Genomic DNA, 24,210 nt, shown 5'->3' with positions numbered 1-24,210 from the left:
GCCTGCATTGGTCATCGCGGGGGGGGGGGGGGGGGGGGGGGGGTTCATGGCCACTAAACTACACCTTCAAAGGGATTTTTCAAGTCATTGGGGGGCCGGCCCCCTGTTTGCAAGGCACCCTTGAGTTTAGCATTCCTCCTGTCTACACTATAATATACTAAATGGCTAAATGCGTCTCTTTCTTTTTTCAATTGTTTTCTTGCGATGGAAAATTTTTACTGAATTTTTTTCTGTGGTGGATACTTAATTTACACTTGCCTGCATTGGGCATGAATGAGGCACATGTTTTGATAAACTAAGACCCACCATTTTACACCCTTGCATTGCACGGCTAGGACCCACTATTTTACACCTCATGCTTGATATGGCAGGCCCACAATTCTACGGGCCAACCATTTACACCCATGAGTAGGCCCACCATCTCCACCCAAATTCATGCATATAAGGATCCATCATTTTAAACAATGTTTTGATAGAGTAGGTCGCACAAACTCCACTTAAACACATCCATAGAGTAGGGCCCACCATTTTACCTCATGTTTTAATGGCGTGGACTGCTTCCACGATCTCCGCCCAAGACCATCCATAGGGTAGGTAGGTAGGACCCCCCCATTTTACACCTCATATTTCAATGATGCGGGGGTTAAGAATGCTAGGGTCACTATTATAATTTATTTATAGGGAAAATGATATATTCACCCCCTTTTTTCTAATTGGGACATCCGCCATCGTAAAAGAGTGGTCATAAATACACGAGAGGTGGCTGTCCGAAAAAAGAAGAAGGGGTCAATATATCACCTCCCTTGTTTCCACATAAGTGGATGGTTTATGGTAGGTGGGCGGGAGGTGCATCGGTCCCTGAGTTACAAGGCTTCATATTCCACATTCTCTGTTCATGAATATTACCTTGTTGAGTTAAGCAAAAAGACACAGAGAAAGACAAAAATGATGAGAAGATCGTCCTTTGAGGTTCTATTATTATTATTATTATTATTAACCTGGTCAGAAATTGGGCTCGAGAAATTTTTCTAATTTTTAGGAATAATGGCTAAAGACAAGAAACACTGATAAAAGTAGGGAAATGATATCTGCGTCAAGGTGTTTCGATAAACAAGTGCTCCACTTGTTTGTCGTGTAGTATTTAAAGGGATCTCAGAGGATATTACGGTTCTTAAAAAGCTCTTTAAACCCTTTAAATACCACACGACAAACATATGGAGCGCATGTTTATTTATGGCCCTCAACTCGATCGAAGATTTCATCAAAAAGTGTTTTTTTTTTAATGACAGCTTAAGCTTTTGGAGTAATTGGTTGTTTCACAAAGTATGATATCTGCACAATCATGTCTTGATATTTTCACTAAGGCATCTTGTCTTTTAGTATTTAAAGAGGGAAATGATATCAGCACAGCAATGTTTTGTTATTTGCACTATTGTGTCTTGTCTTCTAGTATTTAAAGAGCTGTCAAAAGGTTATCATAGTTCCCACAAGACTTACAAGCCATTTAAAAAAGAAAAGATAAGATAATCTAGGACTTTGCAATTATTAAAACATGGTTGTGCTGATATCATTTCCCTTTATAGAGCTGTCAAACCTTTAAAAGTTATTTGAGTGGACCACAACAAAACAATTCACATACATTGCTGGGCCGCACCTAATTCAGAAGCTCAAGAATTCATCTTCTAACCGTATAAAAACTTCATCTTCAAAAAATATATCTATTACAGGTACATATAGAGTCTTAGACTTCTTGTATGAATCAAATTGTATGGGATTACTTTGTTCATATATTTATAAGGACTGTTACAAATCTTTCATATGGAGCAATAATATAGTGTGGAAAAGGAGGGTTACGTTCAAACAGCTTTGCTGAATAGAGATCATACCGCGGAGGTCAGACAATATATCTGCGAAGATAATCAACTCGGGTTGGATGCTTGAGCTTCATAAATGCTTTCACTTCATACTTTCGGACCATCTCTCTTGAGATATTTAAGTTTCCTGCAATCTCTCCCAATGTTCTGTCACCTTTCCCATCTAGTCCATATCTCTGTCTAATAACCAAGCTCTCCTTGGGCTTCAGAGAATCAAGCTGTAAACTTAAAGTTCATGAAGCAATTCTTAGTGAGTTTCTAGTCAACCGCTCACATTATTCTTATATAGTTCATGAACATGATAGTTGGGTTATAACAGTAGGCCTGGTTAGGAACACCAAAATAATCAACAGGTGATATTTTTTTAAGTGAGTTCATGGGGTAATGGGGATAACCTGGATAAAATGATACCAGTAAAATTAATATGGTGATGTCCATCATTTTCAATATTGATGAGTAAACTTAAAGTTTGTCAGGAAAAAAGGCGAAAAGGAAAGTTACAAAATAAAAATGTGCAGACCTTCCCAAAGGACCAAATATGAGTAACCATTGTGATACTCCTATCTTGTGAAATGGATTGTAACTCCAGTTGGACTTCTGCTATTACCAATGGTTTTAGAAGAAGCTTAATTTAGATAAATATATTGGTTTTCTCTTGTTTGATCCAGTTCCAAGTAAACGATGCCATTTTTTTATTGAATGTTGTGAAAATGTAAAAATACAGTGATTTTCAAGAGTGTTTTTTTAATTAGACACTTCTAAGTTCTAACATCATCATGAACATGATTTTGCATACGTGGCAATTACAAATTACAATGAGTGTTTTAGAAAATCAGGCAAGTCTAGGAAATGCACCTGTGAGACATGGTGGACCCCATCAATGTGATGTCAGCACAATGTGGACTATCCTGATGCGGACCCTACTTTGGACATGCCATTTCTAAAAAAAAACCTGCACTCATCAGATAGTCTTGATGTCCAATGAGTGGCCAGCAAATAAACAGTTAAAAATATTTGAGCAACCTCCACATTAGCATCTCTATGAGAGGACTAACAGGATGAACATTCCCGGTCGCACTGCCCTGCATGTGGGTGTGTCCAATCAAAAGGTATATCACAAGTGTTTCATGCATGTGCCTATTAATAGTATCATTCCCCAAGAAGAAATGAAATGATTATCAAAACACATCTTCTTACACTGTAACAAACCATTTCATTCTTCAATTTTTGCAATGAAAACTGAGGACATTTAGATTGGATATTCACAGAATAAAATGGGTTTGGATAAGCATTTATATAAATAGATGGGACATAGTGATTCACCTTCTTGCACTTGTGGAAGTCATGGGGCTCATGCAGTTTATATGTTTCCTATTGTTTCTAACAGTCGGCATAGGCAGACAACAATTTCCATGGTCCCAAGCAGACCCCCAACCTTTTTTCAAACTATAGATTACGCAGAACTCCTTTGATGTATCATTCCTTTCTTGGCGCCGATTTAGGCCTCCTTTGTAATCCTTTCTTCTTTTTTTGTTTATATATCTGGCCGGGGTCTGCCTAACCACAGCTTGCCCATAAAAAAAAAACTATAGATCATGCAGAACTCCACTAATAGGACTGGACCAGCCCATTATAATTACCTTGACCAATGTTTGACGTTATAAACAGTCAAGTATTTTCATCAAAATGGGCAAAGTGGTAGAGCTCAGTTGGAAAAGGTGATTACCACATCGTCAAGAGCAAGCCGGAGAAGCTCATGTTGCTTCCGTTTGTCACCTCCAACACCATCAATATCGGTAATCCCTTTGATGAACTCTTCTTGTGTGGTCACATGCCTTGCATGGAGTGAAAAAACTGGCTTTGATGCCCTCATCACATCATGATATCTCTCAGTGGAAATTCCCACTTTGGCGATTAACTCTTCCTCTGTTGGTAACCTCCCAAGCTCAAACAACAACTCTAATTTGGCTCTTTGAATCTCCATTCTAACCTGCACAATTAGCCACATAAGTCATTATGTATACATGAGTATGGATAGTAAACAATGCAAAACTCTTTAGAGAACAAACACCCTAGTATTTTGGTTTAAACAAACCACCCAATTATAGCTAATTCTATGCAAGTGTTTAGGAAAAGTGGAAAGCAGTAGAGGCAAACAAACTACATTATTTGTGCTTCTAAGCATAGGTTAATATTATGCACCATGCGTATTAAAAAAATAAATCAAATCTAAGAAGAAATGAACTCGTGGAGATAGTAAACATACAGATTCAACACCAAAGGGAATGTGTGTGAAGCTTGACAGTGTCATGGAGCGCATTATAGCATGCCGAATCCAGAACAAACCATAGGAGGAAAGTTGGAAGCCACGTTTTGGTTCAAACCTATGGATGGCAGTGATGAGGCCATTTGCCCCTGCTTGGCACAGATCTTGGAATTTTGGACCCCTGGCTATCTCTTGATAATATTTGCTGATTACGAATAAAACGAGCCGAAGATTGTGCTGTAAAAATTTCCACAGTATTAATTTTCCTGTCACATTGCTTGTACAAAAGCACTCCAAATGAATTAAAGGGAAGATACCATGAGGAGAAAAAGCATAAGAAATAATATCAGTTTCAAATTTCTACAGTGAGTTGAATTAATGAGACTGATTGTTGATTAAATCAGTTTTTCAAGAAAATTGCGTTTCCAAGAACTGTATTATGCTTGTGCAGCTGATGTGTCCAAAACAAAACAAGTATCGTTGTACGAATATAATGCCACTTTATTTTTATTTTTTTTGGGGTTCGGAGAACCCGCGGGGGTGGGGGGGGGTGGGGGGGTGGTGGTGTACCATTTTGAAATGAATATCATGTTAATGTTAAAAAAAATCACGTAGCCCTATACTATATGCAATATTTCTAGGTTCTCTCACGAATCCTTTCAGGAGTAAGATTCTTGTGGATTTTTATTGAATGAACTCCTTTGAGTCGTAAAGAATACTACTGATTTGACTTCTATTTTGAAAGAATCCCAGAGATAAAAACTCTTTTGCTTCGTAGAGAATATTACCAATTTGACTCTTTTTCTTTAAAATTCTTCCCGGGTGGGGAACTCCCTTGAGTCCTAGAAAATGTTAACAATTTGACTTCTTTTGGCAAAGAATCCTCCCAAGAGAGGAACTTTTTTGAGTCGTAGAGAATGTTAACGGTTTAACACTTGTTTTATCAAGGTCTTCCCAGGAGAGGAAGTCCTTTTATTTAGCAATGAATGTTGATGATTTGACGCTTATTTTGTAAAAGATTACTCTAAAGAGAGTGGAACTCCTTTGAATAGTAGAGAATGTATATAATTTTGACTCTTGTTCTGTAAAATATCCCTCCCAAAAGAAGAATTCCATTGACTTGTAGATAATGTTAACAAATCAGTTCTTCTTTTATTAAGAAGAACTCCTTTGAATCATAGAATGTTGATTCCTATAAGAAATTCTAACATCTCTTTTAAGAGTCCTTGTGGAAAGAAACTCTTTGTTGACCTCCTTCCCTGACAACAGGTCGTTGCTAATCTATTTTCAAGATCTTGAGATCCATGGAGGAGAAAACATGGAGATCAATTGCTGCCATAAGTTGAATATCCAATGCAGATACAATCCAAAGATTGATCAAAGTAGAAAATTGAACATCCACAGCGTGATCACCAGTAAAACTGAAGGTGTGATAATCTGATGGATGTTCTATGATTTGGAGTGAGGACAAGGCTCACTAACAAACTTTTCTTCCACCATGGAACTTCATTTCTCTACGTCTGTCATAAGTTTCCCACCCCTTCTTTTCTTACCAAAGGTTTTTAATCTCTTTTCTTTATCTCCTTGCATTTAGGAAGACTAATGGAATTTTGTGGATTTTATTTCTTAAATTTTATGTAATTTATTTCTTTATTTTTTTACATGTGCATTTGAATCCACAGAGAGGGAGGTATATGTTAGAAATGAGATTAGGGTTAGAAGAGAGGAAGAAGAAGAGGAGTGAAGGATGGAGAGTTTCCACTAGGGAGCTCCTCATGAATATGATATATATATATAGGCCCAAACTAGGGCAACAACATACAATGACTATAATACCCCTAACTAATACAAGTAATGTCTAAACTAACCTAATACATTATTCAACATTCCCCCTCAAGCTGGAGTGTATATACTATGAAGCTCCAGCTTGCTACAAAGAACTACGTCAACAACTAAAAAAGTACATGAAGCTCATGCACATCCAGCTTGGTATAACACTCATCCTCAAGCTGGTGTGGTACATACATAATGAAAAACATAAACAAAAAAGCAAAGGCCACCATGAACAGCATCGAGATCAATGTCCATCAAAAGAGTAGCTCCCCTAGCACAACAACGAGAGCGATCAAATAGGGCCTCTCCCTGAATGAGAGCACAACGAACATATCCGCATATCGAGGGCAATGGAGGTGCCATGGCAAGAACAACTACAATTCAGCAAGCAAAAGAGGCACACTAAAGGTGCGCACAACGAACATTGGCGAAGCAGCACAACGCCAAGTGAAGAGGATAGCAATTGATGAGGAAACCATCGAAGACAAGGTCGACGGAGAAACTGTTGCCTGGAGAGAAGGGATAGAGAGAAAGAGGATAACCAATCAACAATGGGGAAACCATCATCTGGAGACTAGGTCAACGGCATGAACATCGTCACCTGAAAAGATAAGAAGATAGGAAGAGGATAACCAACCAGCGATGGGGAAACCATCGTCTGGTGACAACGTTGACGGCATGAACATCGTCGCCTGAAGATAAGAAGAGGAAGATAACCAACCAACGATGGAGACATCATCGCCTGGAGACAAGGTCGACGGCATGAACATCGTCGCCTGAAAAGAGCATACCAACGATGGGGAAAACATCGCCCGGAAAGGAGAGGTCGACGGGAAAAGACAGTCGCCTGTAAGAGAGCCGACCAACGATGGATATGGAAGCCATTGCCCGGAAAATGAGGAAGAAGATAACATGAAGGGATAAGACAAAAAACTGAACAACATGAAGAGACATAAAAAACAAGACATGAAAACAAGACAACACTAACAACACTCTCCCTCAAGAAAAGACAACAAAGTGGACAACACTCTTAAGAAAAGACACAAAGAACTAAATGAAAATACTCCCCCTCAAGTTGAAAGTCAAATACCTTCAACTTGCAACGAAAAGAAGACAAATAAGGCACTACACCGCTTTCGGACATTTGATCAAACACTTGGCGTGCGCCGTAGAGAAGAAGACAAAGGAAAGATGACAAACAAGGCACCACACCTCTCTTAGACATTTTATCAAATACTTGGTGCGCGCCTTGATGAAAGAGATGATAAGAAGACGACAACAAGACAAGCACAAGAGAACAACAAGAAACAATACAAGACAACACTCCCCCTCAAGTTGAGGCCAAAGGCCTTCAACTTGAAACAAAAAGAACACTTTCAAGCCACAAAATCCCTTTGAGACATTTCATCAAACACTTGGGGTGCACCTTGAAGATGAGATGAGAAAGACAAAGGCCATAGGCCAAAAAAGCTATAGAGAAGAGAAAATAAAGAGAGCTTTGGAGTGGAGGAGAACCCAAAATGGGTTTACACAAGTAATACAAACATGATTTTTGTTTTGTTTTGAGATATACGATAGAGGGAAAATGGGTTAAAAATGAAATGGGTTTGACGAAATGAAAGAGAAAGAGTGAGATTTCTAGGGTATAGAAATGGTTTTATTTATTTTTTATTTGGGTATTGTAGCAGGTCACTGTAGCGATTTATTGTAGTGGTACTATAACGTTACTATAGCAGTACTATAGCAGGGAATGGAGGGGTTAGGGGAAAGGGAAGAGGGGCAGTGGGAGGAGGAGGAGGAGGAGGAGGAGGGAAGGACACGAGCGACGAGAAGAATTGAGGGAGAAACTATAGAGAGATAAAGAGAGGAAAACGAGATATGAGAGAGATACGAGAAAAATGGATGATGGCATGGAGGGAGATACTCTTCTTCTTTCCTTCTTGAAGGATCAGCCCACTGGCTCTGATACCATGTTAGAAATGAGATTAGGGTTAGAAGAGAGGAAGAAGAAGAGGAGTGAAGTATGGAGGGTCTCCACTAGGGAGCTCCTCATGAATATGATGTATATATAGGCACAAACTAGGGCAACAACATACAATGACTACAATACCTCTAACTAATACAAGTAATGTCTAAACTAACCTTATACATTATTCAACAGTATAAACCATTCAAAAAATCCACAAAAAGGTGTGTGTGTGTGTGTGTGTGTGTGTGTGTGTGTGTGTGTGATTACAAAGCTTATTATGTTTATTAACTTTGGCTAAGACTCTTTAAACCTATTACGGTTTTCCAACCTCAAATGAACTGTAAAGACATTGGTTCTTCTAATTTGGATATATCGTTTTTGGGTTCTTTAAAGTTTCCTAGTCCATGAAGGTTTCTTTGACAGCCTTTTTACAAGTTGATTTTACAAAGGTTCTTTAGTTTTGAGTCTACAAAGACTCTTTTTTTTTTTTGAAAGATGACAAATTTCATTAATATTTGAGGAGCAATCGGGACCAGAAATCCCAGCCTGCTGTTACAAATATTAGATATAGAGACACCGGACATATCCGATGGTTTACAAAAGAGCGAAAGCCTACTTCCAGAAGAAAGGATAGAATATCCTTATCATAATGGAAGACGTTCATTACAAGTATGAGAATATTTCAAATTTCTCCCGTATTGCTCCCTGCTTTAGCCAGAGTGTCGGCCATCTCATTTGCCGATCGCCTCTGATGTTCAAGTTGTGGGTTAAGTACTCGCATTAGATCCAATATTTCCGCTACTAGCTCCTGCAATCTCCAAGGGCCCTTTGATGATTCAGAAGCCCAAGCCACTACATCTGAGGAATCACCTTCTGCTATGAGAGGATGCTGATCGTGCTCAGATGCCCATCGTAGACCAAAGAGTAATGCTCTAACTTCAGCCTCATTAGAGTCACATATCCCACACGGTCCCGAATATGACATAACAAGGTCGCCAGAAGAGTTCCTAATGACTCCTCCAATCCCCACTCTTCCAGGATTGCCCAAAGAGCTGCCATCAAAAGTGAGCTTCAACCATCCTGCTGGCGGGCATAACCATTTTGGTTTAGGCTTGGAACGAATAGTTCTGTCCCAAATTATTGACCACCAGTTTCTTATGAGGTCACCCATTACATATGGAGTTTGCTTCTTGACATTTTGTCCATGAAATCATTTCGATTTTGCTATCCAAAGCAACGTGAGCCATAGTTCTACTTTTCTCCTGGAAGATGCGTCTATTGCGTTCTTTCCAAATATTCTAGGTTATGGCATATGGAACTGTGGCCCAAAGATATCTTCCCAATTCTCCAAAAGGACCTGATCACCATCCATAAGGAGGGAGCAAATTGACTGAGGGCAGACCCAAGAGACCCCAAACGCACCGATTGCTTTCGTCCAAATATGATAAGCAAAAGGGCAATGCAACATTAGATGGTCCAGGGTCTCTTCACCTTGATGACAAAGAACACACATACTAGCCATACTGAAGTGTATTTTCTTAAGACGATCACATGTATTGATCTTTTTGTGTAACAATGTCCATCCAAAAGCAACTACCCTTGGTGGAGCTAGCGATTTCCAAATACGCCTTACCGGAGAAAGATGCCCCTCGATTAACAAAGTGAAGGACTTAGCAGAAAAGTCCCCACTCGAAGAGGGGATCCAGATTCCTTCATCCTCCCTATCTTGAGAACAGTATGCCGATTCCAGGGAAAGAAGTAGTCTCTAGAACTCTTAAATTTCATCATCCTTAAGATCTCGACGCAGACGAATATCCCAAAACCCTCTTCCACCCTGACCCTCTCTCACCAGGTAATCAGCAACAGTCGCGTCTGGATTCGATGCAATTCTAAAAAGCCCCGGAAAGTCCAGACAGAATTTAATTTGTCCGCACCAGAGGTCCAGCCAAAATCTTACCGTGGTACCCTTTCCCACTTTGTAGCGGATGGATCGATCAAAGTCCTCTTTAACAGAGTAGATGTATTTCCAAGCTCCTGATCCTTTTCCTCCCGATCGTTTCTTGAAGCTCCAATCTCCCCATTCAGAACCATATTTCAACCCTGTAACCCGGTGCCACAGAGCATATTTTTCTTTACCATATCGCCACAGCCACTTGCCAAGCAAGGATTTGTTACGTAGTCTAATCTTACCAATACCCAGGCCCCCGTTTGCCTTTTACTGCGTGACTTTGTCTCAGCAAATTAGATGCCTTACTTTCTTCAAGGTTCCATCTCCATCCCATAAAAAATTCCTTTGCAACCTCTCAATTCTCAATGCCACCTTAACTGGGATTTTGTATAAGGACATGAAGTATGCAGGTAAGTTACAGAGAGCTGCTTTGATTAGTGTAGTCCTTCCCCCAAAAGAGATATATTTTTTCTTCCAGGTAGCCAACTTTCTTTCAATCCTTTCAACAATAGGATCCCATTGGGATGGTGATGGGATACCAAATCCTAAGGGCAAACCCAGGTAGGAAATCGGGAAGGACCCCGCGGAACACCCGATAGACTCTGCCAATCGATGCACCTCTGATTGATCCATGTTGATGCCCAGGAGCATGCTCTTACCCAGATTAATTTTAAGACCAGATGCGACCTCAAACCATCTGAGAATTGTCATAACATTAGAGATAGCCTGGGGAGTATATTGAATAAATACCAGAGTGTCATCTGCAAATTGGAGATGGGTAATGTCTTCAGCTTGCAGTCCCACTCGAAATCCCCCAATCAATCCCATTCTGCTGGCTCTTGTCAACAATAGACTGAGAGACTCTACTACCATAATAAACACATAAGGTGCCAGTGGACCCCCCTGTCGAATCCCTCTTGATGCTTTAACGAAGCCCTCCGCCGAGCCATTAATGATTACGGAAAAGGAGTTATTTGATATCTCTTTTACTTTTGATATTATTTTTTTCATTTTGACAATGATATAATGCATGCGTTCAAGCCAATAATTAGCAGTGTATAACCCTTTCTGCCTCAAGGTGAAAAATAACCAAAGCCGAAACAGGGCTTTATCCAATAATTGTACAATGGTGGGTGGGAATCTGTATGCAAGAAAATATTGAAAAGGCATTTTCATGGTTGCAATTGAAAATGTTAATATGCTAGACTAAAAGAGTCCTGGTTGCAGCTGCTATCAGACATTCATGTGTAGTAGGATTAGGAGTCAATGATGCAGGGTCACTATGTTCAAGCTAGTAACTCCAACAATTAAGTGAAGAATGAATAATTCAATGTCAAAATTGTAGTTTTCTTCTAGCTGCCAAGGTTGGAATCACAAAAGTTGCACACCAGTCTGAGGAGGAGTTTGGAAAGTTCATTAAAGATGAGACTTGCTCAGACCCCAAGTTATGAGAGTTGCAATTTCAGACTAATGATAAACATGCAAGTTACCCAATAGACAACGGATTGGAAAGATTGCAATCTGAAAAAAGCTTTGAAAGATTGCAGGAGGTGATTTGCAAGGATTAGAAACTTTCACAAACATAGACCAGGAATTGCAGTCATTGCTCGTAGAGATTTATTCTCCACATGAAGAATCATTTCTTTGCATCATTCTTATTTTCTATGTGTATATGGGACTGTTTTACATGGTATATGCCGTGTAGAACTCAATTAGATACTTGTGATTTTTCATAAGATATTGGTATACCTATAAATAACCAGCCAAGTCATCTTGCTTCAAATGTGCATATAAGAACAAAGATGGAGAGAGAAGCACCTTGATTAGCTTGCTTCTTGCAGATCGGCCAACCTCTATATGTCTTCTCATTTGTGTTATATTCATATTATTTGCGGTAGCCAGTTCATCATCAGTGGGTTCCCTACCCAAACCTTTATGCATGTTTTCCTTCACCTCAAGGAGTGCCTAAAATTTAACGAAACATAAGTGAGTAACGAAACATCAAACAAAGAAGCCAATGGAAAATTAAGAGAAGAAACATTGGCCTTTCTTTTCATGTTTGAAAGTGACAACAAAGCCATAATTGCATTTTAACAAAGGACAAGGATGTAAGGTGCCAAATGCATCCAGAGTTTCACGATAATTGCAGATGCTAAAAATAATAGGTAAAATATATAAAACTGGCTGAATCAGTTAAGGTATTCTACACTATTAAGTTAATGATAGGTGATGTTATTTATTTTAAAAAAATTGTGGAAGCATCTCAAGATAAAATATTGAATTTGCACATATGATGCAACAACAAACAGCATAGGTAAAGCAACCCGAGAAATACAGATTACAGACAAGTAACATACATATCATACTGAAAAAATACATTGTAGCCTCATGTAATTGAAATCTTATGGACCCAATCAGTTAAAACAAAGCACACTGTCCTAAGTTCACAAATTAATATACACTCGTAAGGAAAGAAATAAAATCTTACCTTCATGGGTTGCATCAACTGAAATAGCCTGGCATGTTCAGAAGAAGGAAGGACCGCTGGTATCTTCATCTTTTTCCAATCCAAGCTAACAAAATCTGTTGATGAGTAATCACTAAAAGTCCTCTTAACATCTCCCCTCATGTGACTTGAACTGATGGCCTCTTTGTTTTTCATCTTTCTCAAAAATATCCTCTTGCCAAGACTCAAACGCTTCATCTTTCGGCTTCGGCTCTTAACTATATCAGTTGTCTCCTTCTCACCCTTCTCATTTTCTTGACCTGTTCTCTTCCTCATCTGACAACATTTCTGAATGAGCTTATAAATATCAGCTGGGCTGAGCTTATAAATACTTTCGAGCTTGGCTGCGGCTTCATTATAGTCTAGGTCTATGGTGCAAGGGGAAGTTCCATCAATGAAAACTGTTTCTACTCTTTTGGGAGACTTGGTGGCTCTCCTTGGGCTTTTTTTATGCTCTTTAGGTGTATCTACAGGAAGAGGAATGGCTTCCTGTGGTGCAACGAAAGCTGAAGTCTTGCTTTTATCTGTTTTGAAAGCCAAAAAGATGGGTCTTCTTAGTGTTGAATGATGGGTTGAGAATCTTGCACTCGCACCTAATGGAGTCTGAGAAGCTGAACTAGAAACGGTCATAACACCCATACCAAGTTGTCTAAGCACTGAATACTGCGGGGAATGAAAGCTATCCTGAGTGTTCCAAAACCTGTACAGATATAAATGGAAGCAAGAAACAAGTCATTGGGAAGAAAGCTGTGACAGATATAAATGGAAACAGGAAACAATCTTTAACAATCTAACCAATGGGTCATTAGCAATATAAATGGTAGCAAGGAACAGTTGACCGATACAATTTATGGGTGAGGATCGTCCAAGAGGTGGCTTGGGATTTGGCAATCAATGACAAACATATGTAGTAGCTGCATGTAGATGGTTCATACATTATTTATACAGTGAGTTTCAGCTTATAGTTTATAGACAGATTATTCCATAACTATATGAACCTATAAAAATGGCACTTTAAAAATTTATTTAGCCATGAAAGAAATAAATGGAAGCGAGAAACAATCTTTAACAATCTAACCAGTGGGCCATTAGCAATATAAATGGTAGCAAGGAACAGTTGACCAATACAATTTATGGGTGAGGGTCATCCAAGAGGTGGCTTGAGATTTGATAATCAATGACAAACATATGCAGTAGCTGCATGTAGAGATGTTTATACAGTATTTATACAGTGAGTTTCAGCTTATAGTTTACAGACAGATTATTCCATAACTATATCAACATATAAAAATGGAATTGAATCGTTCCGTCAACTATATATAATTACTTTTTTAAGAACAATTCAATACAACTCCAATTCCAAAGCATTACTAATTTATTACAATATGATGCAATGCCCATTTGTTGCTTGCCATTCAAAAAAAAAAAAAAAAAAAAAAACTGCCGTTGCTCATATTGATGGGTTCAATCTTATATGTAGACTGTTCATATGGTGAGCCCAATCTACATTGCCAAAGTAAATCAAGGCATGGCCAACGTATATGGCAGGATGGATGTTGCATCATAATATGATGCAAAGTTCTATTAGATCATTAATCATCAATTCTTTTTTCTTTGATACCTTCACATAAGCTTCCTAATCCAGATGGGGAAATTTTAAAAAGATTGTTTTAGGTCAATGGTAAATCAGTGTTCATTATCGGAAGGGGGTCCCATTTGGTTGCACATAAAAATTGGGAAAATCAAAGTAAAATAACGTACTTTCCTTCTCATAGCCTTGTTTGGTCGCCATATGCAATTTACATTATAGTCTATTTTCCCTTCTTTTTACTTCTCTAAGGTGTCCATCCAAACGGACACAAAGAGGTTTTTGCTAATGCGGGCCCCAAGCACAATGCTTAGAAGATCATCAGCTCTAAGGATCACCAAAATGAGAGATAAGACTCAAAAGTTTTCAAGTCCAGGGGCCTTTCCGTAATTTGAACCTAAACCGAACCCCCTGAACGCTCCAATGTCAGGTTGGGTACTAACATGCGCCGGTAGCACACAACCATCAAAAGAAGATCAGCAATGCCACCCTAACCGGCGCATTTTAGGGCTCCTCCTCCTCTTCTTTTTTTTTCATTACCACAATTTATTTCCTTCTATTCAATAAACTCCATTGAAATTGAAAAAAATCCCAATTTCCATTTCAACATCAAGACGAAATGCATGCAAGTGCAGAAATTGTTAAAAAATTCACATGGAAATTGAAGCAAAATAACATCAGAAAATAACAGAGATCTCATCATACCTCTGTGAGAAACCCTAAGCTGAAATGGAGAAAGAGAAGGTTCAAAACGAATCTAAAGAAACAAGTTTTTGGATCTGTATACAATGCTGAATTTCGATGGGCCCTGTTTAAGATTGACGGGTACGGGTTTATTACATCTCAGCAATCGGACGGATAGAATGGGTACACGTGCTCCTTCTTCCGCGCCTAAATATGAAATCACGGACGTGCTGACATGGCAAGATAGAGTGGGGAAAATGTGGTGTTTTCTTGCGTGGCGCCTGTAGAAGGAAGACACGTGGGTGGTTCTCACACGGGCGTTTGAAATTTTAACCCGTGTGGCGTGTCCTCCAGACCTTGGGGCATAAGTAACCACGTTCATGGCTTTCCACCCACAATTCTAATGATCAAACCTTCATTCCCGTAGCCTATACAAAAACATGAAGGAATGTGAAATCGTAAACGAGTTTTGATTGCCTGAATCAATCGTAATCGTATTATCATTCCTATTCCTATTACAAGGGAATGAGAAAATAAATTCAAAAAATTCTAACAAAAATTCCATTCCGATCCAGGCCAGAATCAGAATACCGCCTATGGGGACAAGAAACAAATTCCGGCATTTTACCCCCCTACTCTAGTTTTAATATTTTATCCGCATTGATTCTCTTCTCTTTCAATCCATGTAGCAGCTAGATGAACTTTGGAGTCCAACCGGGTTTGGAACCGAGAACGGAACCTAACAAATAGCCTCTTCACACGTCAACAACTACCTAGTGGTTTTTGCCCTTTTTTTTCCAAAATGGCAAAACTACCCTCCGTAGCATGTTAAAATTTGCTCCGTTCAACTCCAGGTTTGGCAGGCAGCTCATCTCCTTAGCAGCACTCAAAAGAAAAATACAGAAAATAAAAATTTTCATGAAAAATATAGGGAAAATGACCAAATGAAAGGGCTTTCTACTGACTATGACATTTGAAGAGGGGAGACTTGGAAATAACCAATATACAGTGATGGTCACTAGTTTGCATGGGTTTAGGACAAAAATACCCTTATTTTTAAAATACCGTCACCTCTCTCTCTCTCTCTCTCTCATGGGATGATCCCAACCATCAATTAGAGGGCCACAATGCCCCCCCTCTCTCTCTCTCTCTCTCTCGTGGGATGATCCCAACCGTCCATTAGAGGGCCCCATTGCCCCCTCTCTCTCATGGGATGATCCCAACCATCAATTAGAGGGCCACAATGCCCCCCCCCTCTCTCTCTCTCTCTCTCTCTCTCTCGTGGGATGATCCCAACCGTCCATTAGAGGGCCCCATTGCCCCCTCTCTCTCATGGGATGATCCCAACCATCAATTAGAGGGCCACAATTCCTCTCTCTTTCTCTCTCATGGGATGATCCCAACAGTCCATTAGAGGGCCACAATGCCCCTCTCTCTCTCTCTCTCGTGGGATGATCCCAACCGTCCATTAGAGGGCCCCAATGCCCCCCTCTCTCTCATGGGATGATCCCAACCGTCCATTAAAGGGCCACAATGCCCCCTCTCTCTCATGGAATGATCCCAACCGTCTATTAGAAGGCCACAATGCCCCCCTCTCTCTCATGGGATGATCCCAACCGTCCATTAGAGGGCCACAATGCCCTCTTTCTCTCATGGGATGATCCCAACCGTCCATTAGAGGGTCACAATGCCCCGCAGGTTCGTGCACCTCTCTCCGGTATCCTCTAAACCACTGCTTACACTGTATAAACAACTTATAAACACTCTAAACAACTGTTTAACATATATAAATCACTTGTAAATACTCTAAACCACTGCTTACCCCTATATAAACCAGTGCTTACACTGTATAAACAACTTATAAACACTCTAAACCACTGTTTACCCTATATGAACCACTTGTAAAAACTCTAAACCACTGCTTACCCCTATATAAACCACTTACAAGCACTATAAACTATTGCTTACACTGTATAAACAACTTATAAACACTCTAAACCACTATTAAGCCTATATAAACCACTTATAAACACTATAAACCATTGTTAGGCTTATATAAACAACTTATAAACACTCTAAACCGCTGCTAGGCTTACATGAACCACTTATAAACACTCTAACCCAGTGCTTACACTGTATAAACAACTTATAAACACTCTAAACAATTGTTTACCTTATATAAACCACTTGTAAATACTCTAAACTACTGCTTACCCCTATATAAACCACTGCTTATACTGTATAAATAACTTATAAACACTCTAAACCACTGTTAAGCCTATATAAACTAGTTATAAACAATCTAAACCACTGTTAGGCTTATATAAACAACTTATAAACACTCTAAACCATTGTTTACCATATATTATACACTTATAAATCCTCTAAACCATTGCTACGATTATATAAAATACTTATGAACGTTGTAAACCACTGTTTACTCTGTATAAACCATGTATAAACACTCTAAACCACTGATAAGCCTATATAAACCACTTATAAACACTCTAAACCACTGATAGGCTTAGATAAACCACTGTTTACCCTATATAAACGAGTTGTAAACACTCTAAACCACTGATAAGCCTATATAAACCTCTTATAAACACTATAAATTACTTCTTACCCTGTATAAACCATGTATAAACACTCTAAACCACTAATAAGCTAATATAAACCACTTATAAACACTATAAACCACTGATAGTCTTAGATAAATCACTGTTTACCTTATATAAACGAGTTGTAAACACTCTAAACCACTAATAAGCCTATATAAACTACTTATAAACACTATAAACTACTTCTTACCCTGTATAAACCATGTATAAACACTCTAAACCACTGATAAGCCTATATAAACCACTTATAAACACTCTAAATCACTGATAGGCTTACATAAACCACTGTTTACCCTATATAAACCAGTTATAAACACTCTAAACCACTGATAAGCCTGTATAAACCACTTATAAACACTATAAACTACTGCTTACCCTGTATAAATCACTTATAAACACTTTAAACCATTGTTAATCCTTATAAACCAATTATAAACACTCTAAACCACTAGTAAGTCTTAATAAACCACTACTTATGATTATAAACTACTACTGAGGATTCTTAACCAAAGAAGCTACATAAACCACTTATTAACACCCACTTCAGTAGTGGTTTATCATAATGAAATAGTAGTTTAACTTAAGAAATTAGTGGTTTACAGTAAAATAACAATGATTATAAAGTGAAAAACAGTAGCTTAACATGGAAAACTTTCATTCAAGTTTATAAACATGCCTTATAATTGAAAGAGAAGGGAGAGGGCTAGAAATACACACATTTCCATTGAATGGAGGCTTTGTGCAATGGAATGATAGTTTCTACTGAAGATTTTTGCGATTTCGGAATCTAATAACATTTTTTTACAATAGTTGTTGTAAATGGAGGCGTTTTCCAATGCAATGAAGGGTTAGGGAGGCTTTGACATCTAAAAATGAGGTTTTCAGCAATAGAATTGAGCTTTTGGCATCTAACAATGGAGGTTTTTGGGTTTCAAAAATGGAGGTTTTTGAGTTTTTCATACGTACGTAGGTGGGAGGAAGAAGAAGAAGAGAGAAAAATGTGAGTTTTGGGATTTGTATTCTAAATGTAATCATTTCAAAAAGGTGATTTGATAGGGAGAGAGAGAGAGAGAGAGAGAGAGAGAGAGAGAGAGAGAGAGAGAGAGAGAGAATCAAGGGCATTTTAGTCATATGCACTCTTGATTGGTGATTTACAAAACACCCCTCTTCAAATGTCATAGTCAGTAGAAACCTATTCTATTTGGTCATTTTCCCAAAAATATATTCTATGAAAAATAAAATCCAAACTTTACCAGGTTTCTAAATTTCCTTGAAAATATGGAAAATTTTTAATTTTGGAAAATAAAAACTTAGAAACGTTTACAAAGCGCTGGAAACTATCCTAATAAAAAAAAATCCTCAATAAATGTTTTCTAGCAATGCAAACAGGAACTAAACTTGGCTCCAAAGTCCAGACTGGTGTGGATTAACTTCCTTCAACCCCTCAAATAGCAAGGGGTGTAGAGATATCAATTCCATGTTTACTTTTTATTTTTCGAAGAAATTGATATCTCCACACCCCTTGCTAATACCAAGGGGATTAGCAAGGGGTTGGAGGAAAGTTCCTCCGGACCGATCTAGAGCCAAGTTTTCTTCATCCAAAATTCCAAAGCAAACAAACATAGACTCCGAGAAAATCATTATTACTCGAAATAAAATATCCAGATGCTCAACGGAAAGACCAGATTATTCTGGAACCGACATGTCTATGAAGAGTTTTTATATGGTTTATGGCCGTACATAGTTCAATATTTTTTCGAAAAATTCTATACGGCCCACTCCCGAGGATGATCCAAACCGTACATTCATTATGTCCCAAAAAGCATTTCCATAGGAGAATCCTAACTCTCCGATCTATAGAGGAATTCAATTGCGCCTCCAATCTATAAAGAAATTGCACATTATGAAAACTCCTACACACACAACAATACTTTCTTAAAAATAAAGCTACACACCATATGAAATCTCCTCTAAGAAAGCATGCTTATATCAAGCCTAAAGGCTCTTCCATTGGCAGACCACCTCAGAGAGAGACTTGTATGAAGACCCACCTTCAGCTAGAGCCCGAGCGGCGGATTTTCCAAACGATTGCACCTTCTTCCTCAACTCCTTCCCTTCTTCTCCTTCTATGAGACCCTTCACGAGTCGCGCAATCTCCTCCCTCCCCACGACTCCTGTTTCGCTAGCTCTAGGCCTTTTTGCCACCTTCATGTCCTCCACTAGCATCACTGCATTCATCTTCTGCTCCGCGTAGAGCGGCCACGCTATCAATGGCACCCCGTGTGTGATGCTCTCGATGGTGGAGTTCCAGCCACAATGAGAGAGGAAACCACCTGTTAGAAGTATAAATGATTAAGAGCTTACACCTTGGAACAATTGGTTGCTTCACATGGTATATAGTTATTCGCCTCACGGCCATAGTTGGCAAAACATGATTAGGCAAAAAAAGTGGGACTGGAAAAATTCGAGTTTAACACGGTATTGGATCAAAAAATAGTCCCAAAAAAAAAAAAAAAACAGGAGCAAAATATATGGTTAAAATTTTGTCTCTTACAAAAGGGATTTGCCAGGGACCATCGCAGCTGGCATTTTGCCGACCGTTTGTTGCTTGAGAGGGCAGACACATAGGTTCTGATTTTGTGTCATTCATTTAATTCATCTGAGGTCGCTGCTCTCTCATGCAACAGCCGGTCGAAATGCCTTTTGGGGTGTTCCTTAGCAAATCCCTTTACAAAATATATTGGGGTAAAGTTGGAAAGTTTGACAAAAAATATGAGTTTAATATGTTTAAAATGCAGCACGTTTTCCTTAGAGGAGTTTTTTTTACTAGGATAAATGATTAAATAACACCAACTCTAACAGCTTTTGGAGTTATGGCTGAGCAGGGCTGCAACCTGTGGAGTTATGGCTAAGCACTTGTAATTGAGGAGCCCATGAAGATACCACAAGGCCTAATCCCTTAGTCCTATCTAAGAACCCCTTTGGCAAATATTCGAAAGGGTCTTCAACGCTTTGTGCAGTCAAGAACATTGCGTTCTTCACTTTTCCTGGGCTTCTCACCACCCACAAGAACCTTTGCTCGCTCATCTCCAATCCCAAAGCCAATTCATTCAATTGCTCTAACGAGAGGGTCCCACCACTCCCAAACGAGATGAAAAGTACTGAATCCCGTGGCTGCTCGTTTAACCATTTCAAACCTTCTGATTCATTATCCCAACCAGTCGATCCGGTCCGTATCACCGGTCCAACCGGGTATATCGTGGGATTGTCCAGTTCTTCCTTCAAAGCCTTTATTGTCTCCGGTTCCAACTCAAGGAAGCTATTTATCAAAATACCTGTTGAAGTATAAATTGTTAAATAACACATCTCTAACAGCTTAAGCTTTTGGAGTAATTGGTTTGTTCACATGGTATGATGCGAGAACTATTGCACCATCCTTTTAACATGATTTGACATAAAAAAGAGTTAATTTTAAGTCTGCCCACAATTTACCGCGTGTACAGGGCGAAAAAATCATCCCCCTATTAAAAATTAAATGTGTATTGAGATCCCAAAACGAAGGGTCACACATGAGTGTGTGTTGAAGTATAAATATTAAACAACACGAGTTTTTATATGGTTCCCGACCGTCAAGTACCGTCAAAACGGTACCACACTTGATAACACTTGATATTTGATCCAAACAGTAGCCCACTTTTTAAGATTCTGTTGTTGGATCAAATATCAAGGGTGGTACTTTTGAAGTACCACCTTCACGTGACTTGCGGTCTGGCGCCATATAATTTCTCAAATAACACAAATTCTTAACAACTTAAGCTTTTGGAGTAATTGGTTGTTTCACAATACCCGTTGCTTCTTTGTAGCGTTTTCCGTGGCGTATAGTCCACTTATAATCCTCCCCTTGTGGGTGTTTAATGGCGTCCGGTAAATCGTTTGTATGAATCGGTATGCAGCCAGGAAATTTCAAAAGCTGAGGAAGATCTCTCACGTCGAGCTTTGGCAAATTAAGAATGTGACATAACGCCATGGAACTTGCAGTGAAGAAGATAAATGGCGGAACCTTAATTTCTCTGGCAAGATCGAAAGTTTCGGTGCCGAAGAGATCTACTACAAGGGCTACGAGACGGGTAGTCGATTTTAAGGACTGTAAAAGGTTGGAGAGAGAAGAAAGTGAGCGGGTGATGGTAAGGGAAATGTGGGCTACTATGCTATTGGGAAAGTCATGTGAGGAAACTGGAGGAAGAGACACTGTATTTACAGTTTTGGGAAGGGAGCTTAAGATGTGATCTTGGGCTTGGGAATGGGTATCCATGGAGAGGTTGATGAATGTGACAGAGAAGTTGTGATGGAGGACGAGTTGCCGAGCTAACTCGGCTAGTGGAATGAGGTGACCCATTCCAGGACTGGGTAGAATCGCTATATGAGGGAGTTGGATCTCTTCCATGGTTTGCCTAGTTTGGCTTTCTGGTTTTTGTGTTGTGAGTGGGTTTATATAAGGCCTGTATATTTCTTCACTTGTTCTTTGTAGTGGAAGAAATTTCCTTATTTGGATGATGCTCCGTTGTCACATGCTAGGCTATGTACGCTGTCCCATTTATTTGCAGTACTAAAATTGGGTCGTGGAGGAGTTACTCACTGACACTGAGATACCTTATATAATGTGCGGATAGACTCTGGAAACTACTGGATGAACCTGACCAGAATGAATCAAACTGTACACCTTGCAGTGTGGCACTTGTGTATAGTGATGAGGACCAAAGATTCAGTGATTAACCTCAAAATCATGGCTATTGGATGATCTTAGCCAATCGAACAGTGGCCGACAAGATGGGCTATTAAAATTTAGGATTGTTCAGATGCTACCCCTTTAATTCTGAGGAACAGTAAGGTTGAGACTGATGTTAGTGGGTACTTTAGGTATTTTTTTAGGGAAGTGAGATATTGGCCTCTTTTCATTACTTGGGACAGTACGTGGCAATCAAATCGGTTGAATCCTTCCCATTTGAAGTAAAACAGCCTCTTTGCAGTCATAGATACACTGCAGCTAGGTGTCCAAGTAATGAAAATGGTTGGATATGTCACTCCCCGTTTTTAGGGAGATGATAATTCGCACCCATTGTAGGATAATTCGCACCCAAGGGCCGATTTCAGGTGATGCCTCTGTTCCTGTTTGGATTGAGGTAAACAATATGATTGTGGTTAATTTAGACGGATATCACCATAAATTTAGGGCGCTGATATTTCCCCCCTTGATGGCTGGCTAACGTTGAACATTAGGATTTAATGTATATGTCACTTTCTCACCATTTGACCTCTCTCTCTCTCTCTCTCTCTCTCTCTCTCTCTCTCTCTCCACACACAAAACAAGAACAGCTGGTGGGCCCAACAGAAACCGTTGGTGGAATCGTGGGCCCATCTTTGAGCAACGCAGGCCCCACCCATACCACACCATAGATAATCCAAACCGTCCATTTGATGGGCCATAAACGTAAATAGGTTGCGTCCCAAAATATCATTTCCATAGGCTGATCCTAGCCCTCCGATCTAAATAGAAACTACATCTTATGCAACCTCTATAGATTGTAGGGTTGTGATCATTCTATGGAAATGATTTTTGGGGCACAACCTATTTACATTGTGGCCCATCAAATGAATGGTTTGGATCATTCTATGGAGTTGGTCGTAAGGTAACATTAAGGCCCGTCCACAACATAGGACGATCCAAGCCGTTCATGGTTTGGGTAATCCTATGGAGCTGGTCGTACAGTAACATTAAGGCCCAATCGTAGGCCCCACCGATATTTTTTCAAATTGAAGTGTACTGTCCACAACATAGGATGATCCAAGCCGTCCATGGTTTGGATCATCCTATGGTGTGGTTCGTACAGTAACATTAAGGCCTAATTTAGGCCCCACACATATTTTTGAAAATGAAGTGTACCGTCAAGACCATAGGATGATCTGAGCCGTCCATTTGATGGGCCATAACGTAAATGGGTTGTGCCCCCAAAAGGGTTGGCCCATCAAATGAATGGTTTGGATCATCCTGTGGTCGTACAGTAACATTAAGGCCCGTCCACAACATAGGATGATCAAAGCCGTCCATGGTTTGGATAATCCTATGGAGTTGGTCGTACACTAACATTAAAGCCCAATCGTAGGCCCCACCGATACTTTTCAAATTGAAGCGTACCGTCCACAACATAGGATGATCCAAGCCGTCCATGGTTTGGATCATCCTATCGTGTGGTTCGTACCAATTTAGGCCCCACCCATATTTTTGAAAATGAAGTGTACCGTCCACACCATAGGATGATCCAAGCCGTCCATTTGATGGGCCACAATGTAAATAGGTTGTGCCCCAAAAATCATTTCCGTAGGATGATCACAACCCTACAAGCTATAGAGGTTGCATAAGATATAGTTTCTATTTAGATCGGAGGGCTAGGATCAGCCTATGGAAATAATATTTTGGGACGCAACCTATTTACGTTTATGGCCCATCAAATGGACGGTTTGGATTATCCTATGGGTGGGGCCTACGTTGTTCAAAGATGGGCCCACCATTCCACCAACAGTTTTTGTTGGGCCCACCAACTATTCGTGTTGTGTGTGTGAAGAGAGAGAGAGAGAGGTCAAGTGGTGGGAAAACGTTAACCAGCCGTCAAGAGGGAGGGGGGATATCAGCGCCCTTCCTAAATGTACAAATTTAATAGGATAGGTTCAAGATATCCTTTTTTCGTGTGTGATAAAGGGTCCCATTTGGTTGATGCACGGGAAAAAATCTATCGATGTAATCTCTCTCTCCCTAACTCATCAAACCAATGTCTTTTTGTCTTTGCCACTCTTCTTTTTTCCCTTTCAAGGGTCCCATTTGGTTGATGCAGGTAGTACAGGAGAGAAAAGGAAAAAACAATAGGG

At 39.6% G+C, this 24,210-nt stretch overlaps 2 protein-coding genes across 12 annotated transcripts; both read right to left on the bottom strand.

The window, feature by feature from the left end:
• Positions 1-1,674: 1,674 nt before the first annotated feature.
• LOC143891560 (RNA polymerase sigma factor sigE, chloroplastic/mitochondrial-like) lies at positions 1,675-14,853 on the bottom strand. Of its 11 annotated transcripts, none has more exons than XM_077396055.1 (7): positions 13,192-13,314; positions 12,379-13,096; positions 11,709-11,855; positions 4,141-4,377; positions 3,601-3,864; positions 2,730-2,814; positions 1,956-2,092 (listed from the first exon to the last, which is right to left on the bottom strand). In XM_077396055.1, the coding sequence occupies exons 1-6, from the start codon at positions 13,200-13,202 to the stop codon at positions 2,752-2,754; spliced, it is 1,440 nt and encodes a 479-aa protein (XP_077252170.1). In that variant the 5' UTR covers positions 13,203-13,314; the 3' UTR covers positions 1,956-2,092; positions 2,730-2,751. The 11 variants fall into 11 exon arrangements, 6 of the variants coding, with proteins under 6 accessions (XP_077252168.1, XP_077252167.1, XP_077252172.1 ...); XM_077396054.1 differs by having other exon boundaries at positions 1,961-2,099; XR_013255403.1 differs by having other exon boundaries at positions 2,041-2,092; positions 2,730-2,826; positions 13,192-13,313.
• Positions 14,854-19,071: 4,218 nt separating this feature from the next.
• Positions 19,072-21,757, bottom strand: LOC143846604 (hydroquinone glucosyltransferase-like). Its single transcript, XM_077355083.1, has 3 exons — positions 21,136-21,757; positions 20,184-20,624; positions 19,072-19,622 (listed from the first exon to the last, which is right to left on the bottom strand). Exons 1-3 carry the CDS (start codon positions 21,731-21,733, stop codon positions 19,285-19,287), a joined length of 1,377 nt encoding a protein of 458 aa, XP_077211198.1. The 5' UTR covers positions 21,734-21,757; the 3' UTR covers positions 19,072-19,284.
• Between the last annotated feature and the right edge of the window lie 2,453 nt (positions 21,758-24,210).

The sequence above is a fragment of the Tasmannia lanceolata genome, unplaced genomic scaffold (genome assembly GCF_043159265.1).
Source record: "Tasmannia lanceolata isolate RefF3 unplaced genomic scaffold, GAP_Taslan_0.1 ptg000015l, whole genome shotgun sequence".
In the NCBI taxonomy this organism is placed as follows: domain Eukaryota; kingdom Viridiplantae; phylum Streptophyta; class Magnoliopsida; order Canellales; family Winteraceae; genus Tasmannia; species Tasmannia lanceolata.
The sequence above is the reverse complement of the archived record's forward strand: the minus strand, read 5'-3'. Positions and strand labels throughout refer to the sequence as shown.

What these genes read in the sequence shown, in the direction of transcription:
- LOC143891560 (XM_077396052.1), bottom strand. An exon ending in CAAGAAGCAAGCTAATCAAG is followed by an intron (nt 4,378 to 11,708) that starts GTGCTTCTCTCT and finishes AAATTTTTACAG; the next exon opens with CACAATCTTCGGCTCGTTTT. An exon ending in GGCTTGCTCTTGACGATGTG is followed by an intron (nt 2,093 to 3,600) that starts GTAATCACCTTT and finishes TTAAGTTTACAG; the next exon opens with CTTGATTCTCTGAAGCCCAA.
- LOC143846604 (XM_077355083.1), bottom strand. Translation starts at nt 21,733, where the DNA reads ATGGAAGAGATCCAACTCCCTCATATAGCGATTCTACCCAGTCCTGGA. An exon ending in ACGCTACAAAGAAGCAACGG is followed by an intron (nt 20,625 to 21,135) that starts GTATTGTGAAAC and finishes ATACTTCAACAG; the next exon opens with GTATTTTGATAAATAGCTTC. An exon ending in GCTTAGCCATAACTCCACAG is followed by an intron (nt 19,623 to 20,183) that starts GTTGCAGCCCTG and finishes TACTTCTAACAG; the next exon opens with GTGGTTTCCTCTCTCATTGT.